The following is a 14,491-nucleotide window of genomic DNA, read 5'->3' on the forward strand; positions in this document are numbered from 1 at the left end:
GCAGCGAATTCAATACCAGAGACATGTGACAGTGTCACACGTACATACATATCCCGTCACTTGCAGCCAGCAACTCATCAGTCACATTTCTCAAACAGATGGGAGCAGGAGTTCAACTTCAAAGATTGCTTTATATTTCATTTATTTTATCAGTTCTATTCATTTAATGCTACCTATAGCCAGCTCATATGGACTAACAATAGCCCAAGATTTTTAGGACTGCTGAATGAGCTTTTTCCTAATTATTCACGATAACGGCAGGAACATTTCATCGCCAGTCTGATTTCACACGGTTCGACACTGAATATAGAGCAATAAATGCGTTCACGTCGGAGCCAGCCTGTTCAGAGAAACAGTCAGAACACTCCCCGAAAGCAAAAGCAGACCAGTTAACAGCAACCAACTGGGAAGAGAAAACTGTATCAAATTCCACAGGACAGAAAAATGACTCTAGCTTTTACTGCTTGGTAAACAGAGCTGAAGTTTGGCACTACGGTTGCAACATATCGCAAATGTATCATTAAAAAAAGGGGGTGAGGGGGGTTAAGGGGGAAGGATCCATTAAAGGTCAGTGTGATCCTGAGCTAAATACTCGGCATAGCTGAGTATGAGTGCTGGTCGCTGGGTCTTCTTTTGAAGGTAAAGACAACAGATTGCGGTTAAAGTTCACAAACTTTTAATAAAATAAGAATATCGATCCGGTTGAAAAATGCTACATTAAGACAGGGTCACACGTGGCAAGAGGTGCCACAGCATCACGTTTCCTGTGTTCAAAGACGTTACTCAGACTCTTACAGAGGTGTGATCATGAAAACATTTATTTCCTTCTAACTTTCTGTCAAACTAACTTGGCTGTCAAAGACCACCATTTTACATATTATTAACTTGTTTATTCATCACCTAAATTAAAACCAAAGCGCTCCGGCCGCAGCAAAGCCTGCCCCCCCCAGCGCCACACCTGAAGCACACACTGCACGGGACCTGTGGGCCGCAGTGTGAAGAGGACTCCAGAGAGAACACGCTGAAAACACAGCCGGGTCAACACACACAACACCGCGTCGCTAGCCTGACAGGCAGCTACAGCAGTCCAGAATGGCCCTTTACTCTTCTTCCAACCAACGTTTTCAGAAGAACAAACCTGGCTTGAGAGATCTCAGGCACTACTGTACCCGAATTGGTTCCTTAAAAACAAGACAAGCGGAAAACACACAGACACAATTTGCGAATCTCTCTTTAAAGTAAGAGTAAACCATTTAAAGTTCATCTAAATCTATTCCATTGTTCTTTATCATTACCAACGAAAGCAGCTTACTGTTTATCAGATTTTATGGCCAACTCTGTGACAGAAATCAGATTACCCTCCTCTTCCAATTTCCCCTCTTCCGACCAAGCAGCACACTTCTAACGGGGGGTTTGTCCATTCTTGCTCTCTATAAGCAAAGTACCTGTTCTGCAGACTTCAGCTACTCAGTTTGACACAACCGTGCTAAGAAGAGTCTCTATATTCCTCACAGCTCCAACAGAAAACCAAATCATTTCTTGAACAGAAAATGAGGTCTGAATAAAAAGGACTAGCCAAATTTTGCCAGTGTGCAAGACTCGCCCTCACTAAGTCATTGTCCACCAGAGCCCAGTCATTGCTGAGCAGAGAACCTGCACAGAAGCGCACACCACTATGGTGAGACTGCTTTTAGCATCTGTGGTAACAAAACCCCGCAAACCTATCTAATATTGCAAAGCACAGGAAGGCAGAGAGGCCTTCATCAACCAACATCACCAACACGTTTTCTGAAAGCTGAATCACTGGGCGAGCACGCTTAGCATCAGAACAAGGTATGTACCTTTCTGAGCCGAGAAGGGAGATTTACAGAATACACACAAAGTTTTCAGCACAGATTTCTTAGAAATCGTCACTTTATGATAAACATTGCAGAACACATGAGTTTTCTACAGAGATTTGGTAATTTGCAACTCAAAATATATTTACATGGGTAAGCAAAACAGCTACTTCCAGACAAACACATGTGTTCCACCAGACAGAATCCCAGACTGGTGGGGGCTGGAAGAGCCCTCTGGAGCTCCCCCATCCCACCCCCCACCAGAGCAGGGGCACCTCCAGCAGTGGCACAGGACGGCGTCCAGGCGGGTTTGGGATGGCTCCAGAGGGGGAGACTCCCCCACCTCTCTGGGCAGCCTGTGCCACTGCTCTGCCGCCCTCACAGCAGAGAAGGCCCTCCTCAGGTTGAGATGGAACTGCCCATGGTCACGTTTGTGCCCGTTCCCTCTTGTCCTGTCACTGGGCACCGCTGAAAAAAGACTGTTCCCATCCACATCACACCCTCCCTTTAAGGATTGACAAGATCCCCCTTCAGTCTTTTTTTCCTCTAGACTAAAAAGACCCAAGCGCCTCAGCCTTTCCTCATAAGAGAGGCCATGCTCTTCCTGACAAGAGGATGCTCAAGAATGCCAAGCGCCAGGTTTGCAGGCTAGACTTGGAGATCCCCCGCAAAGTAATCACACTCTAGTAAATACAGCTCAAAACAGTATGCTTATCAAGACATTACCCACCCGCTCTAAGCGTTCCCAAGCCAGGATAAGTAACACGCACACTGGCAGTCTGAGAGCACGCATATCAAAACTGTACACGCAACCAAATAAACTTTAAATTTAAAGAGATGTTTACAGAATCTGGAGCAACATTTGTTATCGACCCTTCATCTCTTTCAGAGGAAAAAGTATACAGACAACAAGTATAATCATTAGCAATTATGTGGATGCAGTATTAAATTTCATGGATTTTCTTTGTTGTGTAAAATGGATTTCATAGCCGAATTGAACACAACTGAACTGAGACATTATCCAGCCAAGAAGGTTAGTGTCCTGGACTGAAACATACGGCTTGTAATCTTGTCTCTGCTCTGTCCATTCTTCTCACCCCACCTCTCCATGAGAATGCCAGACAACGGTATGGTTTTCTGCTAGTTTTAAGAAATGTGATGCATTATATGCTGGTGCAGCACCTGCTTACAACCCAGAGAGCACAAAGTACTTGTGTTTTTTTTTTTTTAATGCCTTTGAGATTTTTGGCGATTTCTTAGAACTGGCTAAAAGACGAAGATATTTTTTAAAAACTCTTTCCAAATTTATGCCTAAAAATAAAATAAATCCCACCTTATAATGCAGCACATAAACATGGAGGATGAATACAACATTGTTGGCTGGAAATACCATTTTGCAGGAGGAATTGATCACAAGTCTTCAAAGAGCACATCCCAAGCGATCAAGAAAATTCCTCCTTTTGTACTGACTGCTGATGTACGAATATTCATTATTTTCCTAGCCGAACACAGCTTCTTGTGGGCTTGGGATTTGCTTGTTTGGTTTTAGGTGAAATGAATGTCCTCCTAGTTTTGATCTAATTCTTAGTCTCCTTAAGCAAAAACCTCACAGGTTTAATGACAAAGATTAAAAAGCCCATGCAAAGCAGTTTAAACAATTATTTCAAGCTGCACTCTGAAGACCAGATTTACCCTTCCCCCTCATATTACATAGAGCACATGTTCCTCTGCTTTACAGGCCTATAAAGCTTTCCAAACTCATATTAATCACAGATTAATAAATAGATCACCTTTTCCTTTAGTAATACAAGGGATATTACTTCCTTTTAAAACAGCTGATGTCTTAAAAATTCCAGTGGCAGCAATTCTGTAGCCACAACACTGGCAAATAGGCTTTATTCTGACTTCCACTTTCATAAATCAGGACTATACGAAGAGCAGTCCCACTGAATATCAAACAGCAATTATTCAATTACAACTAGCAATGTTCAAGAATCTCTTTCCTAGAATCCCAGACTAGCAGGGGTTGGAAAGGACCTTCGGAGACCATCTAGTCCAAACCCCCTGGCAGAGCAGGGTCACCTACAGCAGGTTGCACAGGAATGCATCCAGGTGGGTTTTGAGTGTCTCCAGAGAAGGGAATTCCAAACCCTCCCTGGGCAGCCTGTGCCAGTGCTCCGGCAACCTCTTTATAAGTCTCAGAAAAAGTACTCCATTTGCAACTCTAATACTGATTGCTTGTTCCAACATAGTAAAAATAGATAAAATACTTATTATGTGGAATGTTTGTGGTGTTCAATACTGCATTTCTTCTGCTGACAGCATGCAGAAACAAGGAAATTCCATGATGTGGCAGATTATCAGATGTTAGTCTACTCCTTTATCAATTATAGCATCACTTATTACATTAAAATTGTCTTAAATACCTTGAAGACTACTGTGAGCCTGCTGAGAAGACAAATTCACTTAAACGCAGGTTTTTATAATATGATAAACAAAAACTCCAAAATATTGATCTATTATAACAGGTTCGACTTCCTTCCTGCCTAAAAGAAAAATACACCAAATGTTCAAACTCAAAAACAACAACAAAAAAATCCAAACTCAACACAAGGCACCTCAATCTAGTTCTATGAACTCCAAGTCACAGACCTTTGACCAACAACAGCAAAATCTTTCCAAATTCCACAGCAACTATCTTTCATCATCTAAAGCCTGTTGTCTAATGACAGCAAAGTTCTGCATTTCCTAGGAAGCCAGCAGTACTGCGTTGCCCAAACATGGCTCACCTTAAAGAAAGACAAAAGATTTTTTAGATATAGTGCCCACTAAAAACCTCAAAAGAGGTGTATAAAATCTGAGAAAAGCAACAGAGGTGCAAAAGTTTAAAGAAAATTTAATAAATCTGCAGCCAATCCAGAAAAATCTAAAGGGGACTTCAATTGAGTTCTTTTGACATTAGGACAAGAGACTTTACAGGGTCTCCTGCTTTTACAAGCTGAAGGCCAAACTTTACCATCTTCTCAGGTGCAATCCTCTTACTGAATCCACATAACCAGATACACCACCTTTACAGATTCAAACGCAGGATTAGGTCATAGCGACTTTCATGAACAAAGAGCTGAAAGCTGGCAGAAAGAGGCTATGTGTATTTCTAAGGAATTATAGCAGGGCGTAGAAATGAACTCATGCGTAACACCACAAGTGTATCTCAAAACAGAAATTGAAGAGCTAGATTTCAACGTACCTTTTTCATTTCATTTTCTAGGTTTTCTTCCTCTTGACCTTCAGACAGTCGCCGTCTTAACTCTGCTATTTCCCGTTCCACATTTTCTCGATACTGATTCCACTGAGCTCGCTCTTGCTCTAACCTGTGATGATACTGGAGCTCATAGTCACGAACAGTCTCTATAAAACAGTATTTTCAAAACTTATTTTCAATGTAAGTTAAAAAACGTAGCTTTAGGAACTCCATCTCCAACCAGTCAATAATTTATCATCATTGATCAAAACTAGGACAACAGTGAACTCTCCCTTCCTCTCTCTTCTCTTTGGGTCTTGCCCCATAAACAAACTGTACAAGCGAAAGACTCAAAGGATCTGCAACTCAATTTGTACCATTACTAGAAAACGAACAAGCCTCCAAAACTGTGTAACTCCTAATTTCAAAACAACGTACACGTCTAACATCTTATTTAGCAGCATATTTTGTACCTCCAAGCACATCATTCAAACAAACTACCAAAACTCTACATATTCACTCCAAAATGCGAAAGAACTAGAACTTCTCACATAGCTTTCATTTCCCTATAATTACTATTACCACTTCAGGTAAGGAGCTGTCTTTGTTTACATACGTACAGCAGCTGGCACAACTGAGTCTTGATCTAGGTTCATGTATCTATGTAGATCATAAACAAACAGAAATTTGTGTACTCAATATACACAAAGATTTGTATTCTCTGGGGGAAAAGGATAATCACGTGATGGGAAAACTGCCTACAGCCAACAGGCTGTAGGCTCAGGATATCGTGATCCTGTGTGTGAACCTTTAAGAAAACAGCTAGCTATGGCAACAGCCTGTCCCCAGTTTACATCCTGCATTGTGTTCCTTGCACATAGTTTGCCTCAGAAACATCAACAGCTGTGCAATGTGCAAACATAAGAAAGAATAGCTCGGAACTATCGAGAAAAAACAATGACCCATGACTGATACAGAGCAGTATGTTCAGTCACTAGCCTGGGGAAAACTCCATGTCATAGTACTGGAGGGACACTTAACTGTCTGACAGCAGAACTATGTTCACACAGAAAGAGAAGAGAGAGTCACGTTGTCAGCCTAAAGCTGTTTTCAGACTTGTCAAATTACATACATTATACTTAACTTCTTGGAAGGATGAAGTATCACATTCCTAGTCCCTCAAAAATGCTTTGCATATACGTGGGAGTTCCTATTGCCTTGATTCCTTCCAAATTCTATCTTCATGTTAACAGAAAAGAACCACCAAGCTCTTTTTCCCCAAACTTAGGAACTACGCTTCATCCGTCACTCCTGTAGCCCAGTTCTGCCAAGCCATGAAAAGCAGCTACCCATACTCTGTGCAAGAGCAGGCACAAGTCACTGAGCGCATACTAAAGAGGTGTCTGATATTAGCGGCAGCAGCTTGCCTGGTTGTTACCTTTCATAATAGCTTGTAGTGAAGCTACTTCTTCTTGCCACTGTCTCTTCACCTCATCGATAGCTTCCTGCTTTGTATTCTCAGATACCGTAGCTATAGCTTTGATGTTCTCCATTTCAGCATGAGCTTCCATCAGCTGAGTCCGCAATTGTCCCAGATCATCTTGGGCTGCTTGCAGCACTGCATTTTGCCTCTTCAGGTCCTCTGAAAAGAAGCATTACTCACATTTAGCTTGATTAATAAATTCAATTTGAAGAGTATCCACAGTTGCTATGGCAAACAACAGTGCTCTAACAAGGGAGTGAAGGAAGCACTGATATTAAAGCATCTACCCTTAAAAGTGAACAAACATTAGCAGGTGTCTTTAGTCTTATTGACTTTGCTTCCCCCTGTCTTTTATTAAAAAGTACCTTCTCATGGATGCAGCCACAAAGCAGACACTCTAGCTATAACCTATGAATCAATACCCCAGATGAAACTGAACTGTGCTTTTAATTAGTCCATTATTATTTGACTCATTCTGGTAATGAATCTGGAAAAGATAACAACAGACAGGAAGACAGTTCTTCCCCCATTTTTGGCACCAACTCGGTCCCGAACTTGGATAGAACAGTTCTTATTTCTTGAACAGAAACACTCTGTGACTGCTACCTGAAGCCCACATGAGAAAACTATGCAGCCTAATTTGTTCTTTACCATGGCTTTGCTAAAACTAAGCTTCTACTAAGAAAAGGGATACATGCAATGGAACATCCATTACTTCTCTAATTGTTGCAACTATAAACAGAAATTAAACTAATTTCACATTATCCTCCTGAGTTTTCCGTTAATCTGAAGCAAAAAGCTCTGGAAGATACGTATTATACAATTCATTCCAAAAGCACTAACACAAAATGTAGTTTTATGCCCACACAGTCTATTTCGATGGCAATTGCTTTTAGCAGAAACATCTGGCCAGCGTACAACAAACAGCAAGCTATCTGCATCCGTCTCCCTCAGTACCAAAATGCTTAATCAATCCTGGTGCCCAGCACCTTACCCCTCGATAGAGAATACAAAACCCAGAGCTAATCAGGTACTCAAAAGGGCATCAGTCCTTGCGTAAAGAAAACAAGATCTTGTAGCATTTATATTACTTAGTTCTCAAATGACAGTATCAAGGATGAGCTGCCACCGTCCCACTGTACATTTAGGAGAGGATCTTGGAGAATGGGGAGGGTGGGGGGGGAAGTAATTGCTTGTATATTCTCCTCTAGTATCCTTCCACTTCAGTACATGTGAAAGATGGATTTTTTTTTCCCCCCCGCTTGTCACAATTTATTTTTATTTTCTATTTTTCGACTGCTCTGTTCTGAAAAAGAGAGAATTATTGCTGATCTCACCAGCAGTGTCTTGTATCTTAAATTTCCTTTCATCCAGCTGCTAGAAACACAAATAAATAGGCCTTCTGTATGATCTGATCTTCGTTATGCCTGTTGTATTTCTGCTCTCATAAGCTTACAAAACCAGCTGCAGTCTTAATGCATTATTTTTTGGCTTTGCTTTCATATGTTAAGGACAGGAAAATCATCAGGATTAGAAATAAATCAATTTGGCTCTTAGAACAGCAGCTATCTCTACTCTCCAATTCTTCATTGGATATTTGAGCTCATATGGTTCAAATTTTCCAATAAAGAGTGTTATTGAAATAGATGCCCTTGGCTGGTATTGAAACTTTTATAATGTTTGTCTGCTTACATTCTACCTCAGATGGAAATTTAAGACAAATTAATACTACATAAAAAAAGCCAGCCACAAAGTACAAACAGCACACTATCTAGACTATGTCTTTCCACTTACCAGGTCAGCTGCTGTTCAGAGCGAACAAGCACACCATGACTTCAGAAAGTTAATATTAAACTCAGCAGTGGTGTTTCTGAGTGTACATCAAGTTGTTCTGCTGACTGCTATCCATGCAGGCAAATCTTTAAATTTTATTCTAAAAATTCATTCTAGGAAGTTAAATAGCCACCTACTGAATTTTACTCTCTGCTTGCCTCTTATGTTCTTATTGTATCTTTTTAAAAGACTACTGTCACTTTTCCATTTTTGGCAAATCAGACACAACAACAATGCCTTATCCCACCAACCTTGCTGGATATGCAGTCGACTATCCCAGTAGAAAACCCCCTTAAATCCTAACTATCCCCACACCACCCTCCACCCCCCAAAAAAAGACAAGCCAGCATGTGGTGTGCATGGGCAATCGGGGAATAGCAGGCAGCATTACAAAGTTTATTCTTCATACAGGAATTATTTGAAGATGAAATTTGATGAACTTTAGACTAATTCAGAGAATTGAGAACTTACCTTCCTTAGCCAAGTATAACTCCTTAAATTTTGCTCTCTTTTGATTAAATTCTTGCTCAAGCTGCTGCTTTGTGCGCAGAAATTCTGCATTGACCTTTTCCAATTCTGCTACCCGTTGTAGAAGAGAAACTAAAAGTAAAACAGAAGATAAGGTACATCACTAACAATTAAGGCATCCCATTCTGCAAGTTTGAGGTTTGGGGCTTATTCTTTCTAAAATATCTTTACTCATTAGCTCAGTTGTTGCCCCGTGATACATCAGGACAACTAGTCAGAGTCCTTCAAGCAACAAAGGGAGATAAGTTTGTAGATAAGACTGTAGCACCAAACTGTAATTAGACATCTTCACAGCACTAGAGATGCACGTGGCAGGGGATTCTGTAGAAAACAATCAATCTCCCAAAGAAAACCACAATTTTCTACAGACAATGAAGGAAGAAATGGAAAACAAACAGTGCCAGAATTATTTCTATTGGTACTTCTTTCCAAAACACTGTGACTTTAGTCAGGAGGCACAGGAACAGTGCGTGAAGGCTGAACAACAAAGCACCAAGTTCTCAAAGGCTGAGGTCAAAGAAAACAAAGTGACAGCTGCTCAGCTAAACTACAGAAGAACAAAGCACAGAAAACCCCCTAAGCTAAAAATTAGATGCCATTATCTTTCCTGTCTTCAGTTCTGCACGTTCACCAAAAGGTGGACCAGACTATACTTGGAGAAGTTTGTCAGAAGATGACCACAATCTATGGAGGAATAACTGATAGGAAGATCAGACTCTCCTCATTTCCAGCAGGTAACAATCATCAAGAGCATACATACACCTTACTGTTTTCCAGTATTTACCACATTAGCAGTTGATCTGCTGGTACAACAATAGAGGGAACAGTACCTCCACAAAGCACCTAGAGATTGTTATGATGCTGTTATTATTGCAATAAACATACAATACCATTGTATGACACTATAAAGATCCCGCACAACCACCAACTCTCTAATACTGATCTTCATGTGCAATATTAACTTCTTTGTACCTCAAGAAGTATAGGTTTGGTTCAGGTGCCAGACAGTTTCGTATTGCACACCTCAGACTTCAAACAGAAAAGAGAAACAAAAGACACGTGAGCTAGAACAAAATCCATCTCCATGCTCCAATGCGTTGGGCAAATAACGTTCCTCTACACAATTCTCTATCTGTTCTGCAAATGCATTTTATGGACATGTTCCAACTCTGAATCACCTCTTTTCAGTTATAGCCTCTATATACCACAGACTAGATACATAAAATATTGATCCAACAGACGCGTTTATGTATCACGCCCAACATGCTTCCCACCAAAAGCAAGTAGGGAAAACACAGTACAAGGCTACACAACTTCAGCAGCATCAAACATTTACACTTGCAAACAGGTGGAATCAGTTTTAGAACTTACAGTGATAAAACACTGGATGGTCAATGCCACTGAGATGGAGTGAGTTAAATTTATTTTTAGTACCAGATGACTTAGAGTAAGCAGACAGAAACAAAAGGACCTTTTAAAAGCACAGGTATGTTTTACTGATTGCAGGTTATGAGGGCTTATGATGTTATGAAATACAGCACTTAATCCGCTCAACTCTGTATCAGATAAAAAGTATCTGCAGATACAGAACTGAAGAAATTTTAATGTTGCTTTTTTACTGAAATCCTCATTTTGGTTTTTTATCATCTTAAATATCAACACATCAGCTTTTCTGGCCAGCAACCCCTACCTGGATTGTGCAAAGCCAACCGCACAAGGGTTCTCTCCAGAAAATGACAGAAACCTGTGGCAAAGACGACACACCAAGTGCAAACCTTCAAATGAGTTCGGAAAGCGGCTGGATCAAAACCAGGAAAGACATAGCACATATGGAGCCAGGCCCAGGTAGCAAAAACACTTCCCAAGGCTAACGAATCGCCTTTGATCTCTTGCTGAAGTCTTCCAAAGAGAGAGGGTTTGCCTACGTTTCCACTCCCCGCTGACTTCCGAGAGGGTGATGCTGCCAGCAGAGCTGGATCCCGCAGCCCGGGCAGCGCGGCTCTCCCGCGGGCCCGGCCAGAACCCCCCGCAACGCCGGCTCCACACCTCCCAGGAGCAAAAAGCCATGCTTGGCTCTGAGGAGGCGAGTTTGATCCCACAGTTTCAGCTCTTGAAAGGAAACTATTAGAGGCACTCAAGCCTAAGTGGTACGGGGCAGGTCGCTAAGCCCCGTGGCTCAGTTCCCACATGGGACGCCTGACACCATACGCACATGCTCAACACGAACCCAAGAGGAGCCTGGACATCGCTCACCTTACAAACGCTGCTTGGAAGACCATACAAGAAAATTGTTTAATTCTACAATTACTAATTTTGAAAGTTACCAGGTGAACTGCAGACATCAGCAAGCCCGCCCCTGCCCCCAGAAGAAGACTCACGCACTCCTTGTTTGCTTCTATCCCTTTCCAGCTTGTTTTTGCAGAGAGACAGCGGCAGCTGTGCTACTGCTCCCATCAGAAAGCTGCTGGGCAAAGCTACCGACTTGTGTTTCTTCTGAAGGTGAGAGAGAGTTGCTTCTGCTGAGGATGGAAGGAAGAGAGGACAGCTCGAGAGCAGAAGCTTCAAGCTGGGGGAACAACGGACTCATCCTTTTTAAATCCTCCTGCCCAAATGGGCAGTGGGACAGCAGAGTCACCAAGCAGAAAATGCAATTTAAACTTTAAATATTTATGGTTACAGTATTCCTCTTCTCTACAGCCTGGCATTTATATATATAAAAAAGTAATAAATAAATAATCTACCCGCACCACAGCAGAGCTCTGGCCGCTGTCAGGCCCAGCTGTAGGCATTCAAAAAACCAAACAGTTTAAGACCTCAACTGCAGGTCATGCATCACTGCAACTGTGTATTAACATCATTCTTTTCATTCAAATACTAAGTTTAAAGTGTTTTTACCATCTCTCCCATATACACGGCTCAGGGCAGACCTTGCTGTGCCTCACACAGGAAAGGAGTTTGCCTGCACTCCCGCTATCCACATCGCAGTGGCACAAGGCACATGAACTCGAGGACAATAAGCTGTGTCATACATCAACCCCCTGAAACACACGTGCATAAAAAGTAAAAGCAAAGGAGGGTTTGTTTTCTAAGGCAGTATGACAACTACCTTCTTTTTAAGTATGAATGATTAAGGTTTTCACCAAAATTACTTTCTTCTCTGGGGTATGATTTTTAGGATGGCCATACAAGACCCTCCACTTTCCAAAACCAAAGCGTGAACCCAAATCTGAATCGCCAGACACAGGTAACCGTGGGCTAAAGTCGGCCTGGCAGCGAGTGCACTGAACTCAGTGGCCGGATACGGACCCATTCACAGACTTCCAACTAGGCCTTTGTCATTATAGCTGACTCTCGCTCTGGATTTAGGTCCAACTCACCCCAGGTCTGCAACAGAAATATAGAAAACTGTATTGACCATCATAGGTTATCAACTTAAACTGACCTGAAAAAAAAAAAAATCTCCAAACCAAACCACAGATTTTGCAATGGCAGTATTCATTAACTTGCCAGAGCCCCTGTCCCTACGCTCCCATTCCCACGCACAGCCGCTATCGACGTTCATCGACACCGCAGGAGTATGCTGTCAAAGCCCGACGGATGGTCAGCTCTCGCAGAGCTACGCCCGACTGAAACCAGATCTTGTGCTACACACGCCATCAGAGCAGGCACAGGACATGCTGTATTTCACAAGAGCAGGAGTGTGGAAGATCTAATTCCCTAATTAGGGCCCTAACTCATCAAGAAACAAACAAAAACCCTAAAAACTCAATTTCTTAACTCCCAAAATCGCATTAAGAAGAATTTAAATTAAAATTGATATGTCAAACTGAAAACCAAACAAGCAAACAAGAAGGCCCAACAATTTATTAGCCGTAAACAGCGCTTTCCTGCCCCCCCAGAGTATTGGGGCAAACAGACTACTGATGGAACAGTCAGACATGCCAATTAAATTACTAGCTTTGTTTCTAACGAACACCACAGACTTTGCAGAGACACGTCGGGTCAGACGCGGGGATCACCATCTCCCTTCAGCACCGTCACTACAGCAAAGCGTGTGCTGTTATGGGGCTTACCTGGGTAGGACTCCAAGGGTGGGCAGCAAAATTCATTTCACAGTGGAGTCCTCCATTTACAGGAGAACCACGAAACTATTGGAGTACACAAAGAGAAACTGCAGCCAAAAAGATACAACTTTCTCTTAACCCACTACTCAAACGCTGTTCCGCAGATCAGCTCCCAAAAGGATTAAATTTTATGTATGACAAAGTTTTCAGTTACACAAACATGTAGTGACCGTTCCAGAACTAAGACAGACAAAGCTGATTATCAATAAGACTATTTTTGAGTCCTAGGGCTATTTATAAAATTAATGCCACAAAGCTTTCTGCTTGATATTTAGTGTCAAACATGACATCAGGAGTTCAGTCCTACTTAGCGGAAATCTGAAAAACAGATCAGAAAAAAACCTACACATACAATAAACATTCTGAAGACCAAAAAAAAAAAAAAATCACTTCTGTCATCTGTCATTTTCCACTTCTCTCTTTTCCTGTAATGATTGCTCAAGACAGAAGCATGGAAAAAATAAATATAAATAAATATATATAGAGAGAGAGATGCCTTTTTTTCTTCATGCTTATTTCCTAAGACTACTAATTTTCATATATCGTGACATCATATTGGAGCCACAATTATGTTACTGTGTAAGTTTTTAATCTTAGAGTCTGCCACCAGGATGCGTATTTAGACTGCAAAAAGCTTTTCTTTATTTTCTTCAAACAGGATATAAAAAAAACCAAAGCAAAACAAACAACCCCTCAAGCCCCCACACTCTTAAAATATACGCCAATATGATTGTTCGGTAACAGGCACCCAGAAGTAAAGGAATAGATGATGATTCTTTTAATAAGCACGTTGAACAGAAATAATTCCCAACTTATGAAATGGAGGTTGCTTTATTTTCAAGGAATAAAATTTCCCCTTGCACACAGATATTCAGCAACGGCAGACCAGACTGAAGGAAAAATAAAGGAACAAAAGAATTATTTGCTTTTCCCAAACTTGCATTTGAAAGCATCAAGCATTTTATTTCCCTGGACAAATGGCTAAAGCTTACTCATCAGCACATACTTTTCTAGTTTTATTTGAGGACAGAGAATTACACCAGATTTCTCACTTGCCACCTTCATTTTCCAAGTGGCAACAACTCCCTCTGCATTGTCACACCTCTCCTTTCCAGAGTACTTCACTGCACACAATGATGATAACTAAGCTACAGAAAGAAAGAAAGAAAAAAAAAAAAAAAGAAAAGAAAAAAAAGATTCTAACCTGCATCTGTGCCACGGAAGCCATGCCGTTACTCGCCACTATTACCACCAGTAAGTAGTTCTGCAGAAGGAACTTTCAGGCCAGTCCCTATTTTGGGCAAGGTGGCTTTCAGAGACATGGCTGTATTCATCCAACCATTTCTAGTTTATTGTGCAGTTGAAAGTGATTTGAAACCCACATTTTGTTCTCTATTGACTCAACATTCACAAGCAAACAATCCAGTACCAACTTAGTGCTATA

General features: G+C 41.4%; 1 protein-coding gene across 1 annotated transcript in view; it reads right to left on the reverse strand.

Annotated features, from left to right (window-relative positions):
- The window catches only part of RABEP1 (rabaptin, RAB GTPase binding effector protein 1), a 31,624-nt gene extending 22,408 nt beyond the window's left edge, over nucleotides 1-9,216 (reverse strand). Inside the window, exons 1-3 of the mRNA XM_009885115.1 lie at nucleotides 8,867-9,216; nucleotides 6,518-6,721; nucleotides 5,086-5,246 (exon numbers count right to left, since the gene is read on the reverse strand). Of these exons, the coding sequence (XP_009883417.1) occupies nucleotides 5,086-5,246; nucleotides 6,518-6,650 (294 nt within the window). The 5' untranslated portion in view covers nucleotides 6,651-6,721; nucleotides 8,867-9,216. The remainder of the gene's footprint in view (nucleotides 1-5,085; nucleotides 5,247-6,517; nucleotides 6,722-8,866) is intronic.
- Between the last annotated feature and the right edge of the window lie 5,275 nt (nucleotides 9,217-14,491).

The sequence above is a fragment of the Charadrius vociferus genome, unplaced genomic scaffold, assembly GCF_000708025.1.
Source record: "Charadrius vociferus isolate BGI_N301 unplaced genomic scaffold, ASM70802v2 scaffold54, whole genome shotgun sequence".
Lineage (NCBI taxonomy): Eukaryota > Metazoa > Chordata > Aves > Charadriiformes > Charadriidae > Charadrius > Charadrius vociferus.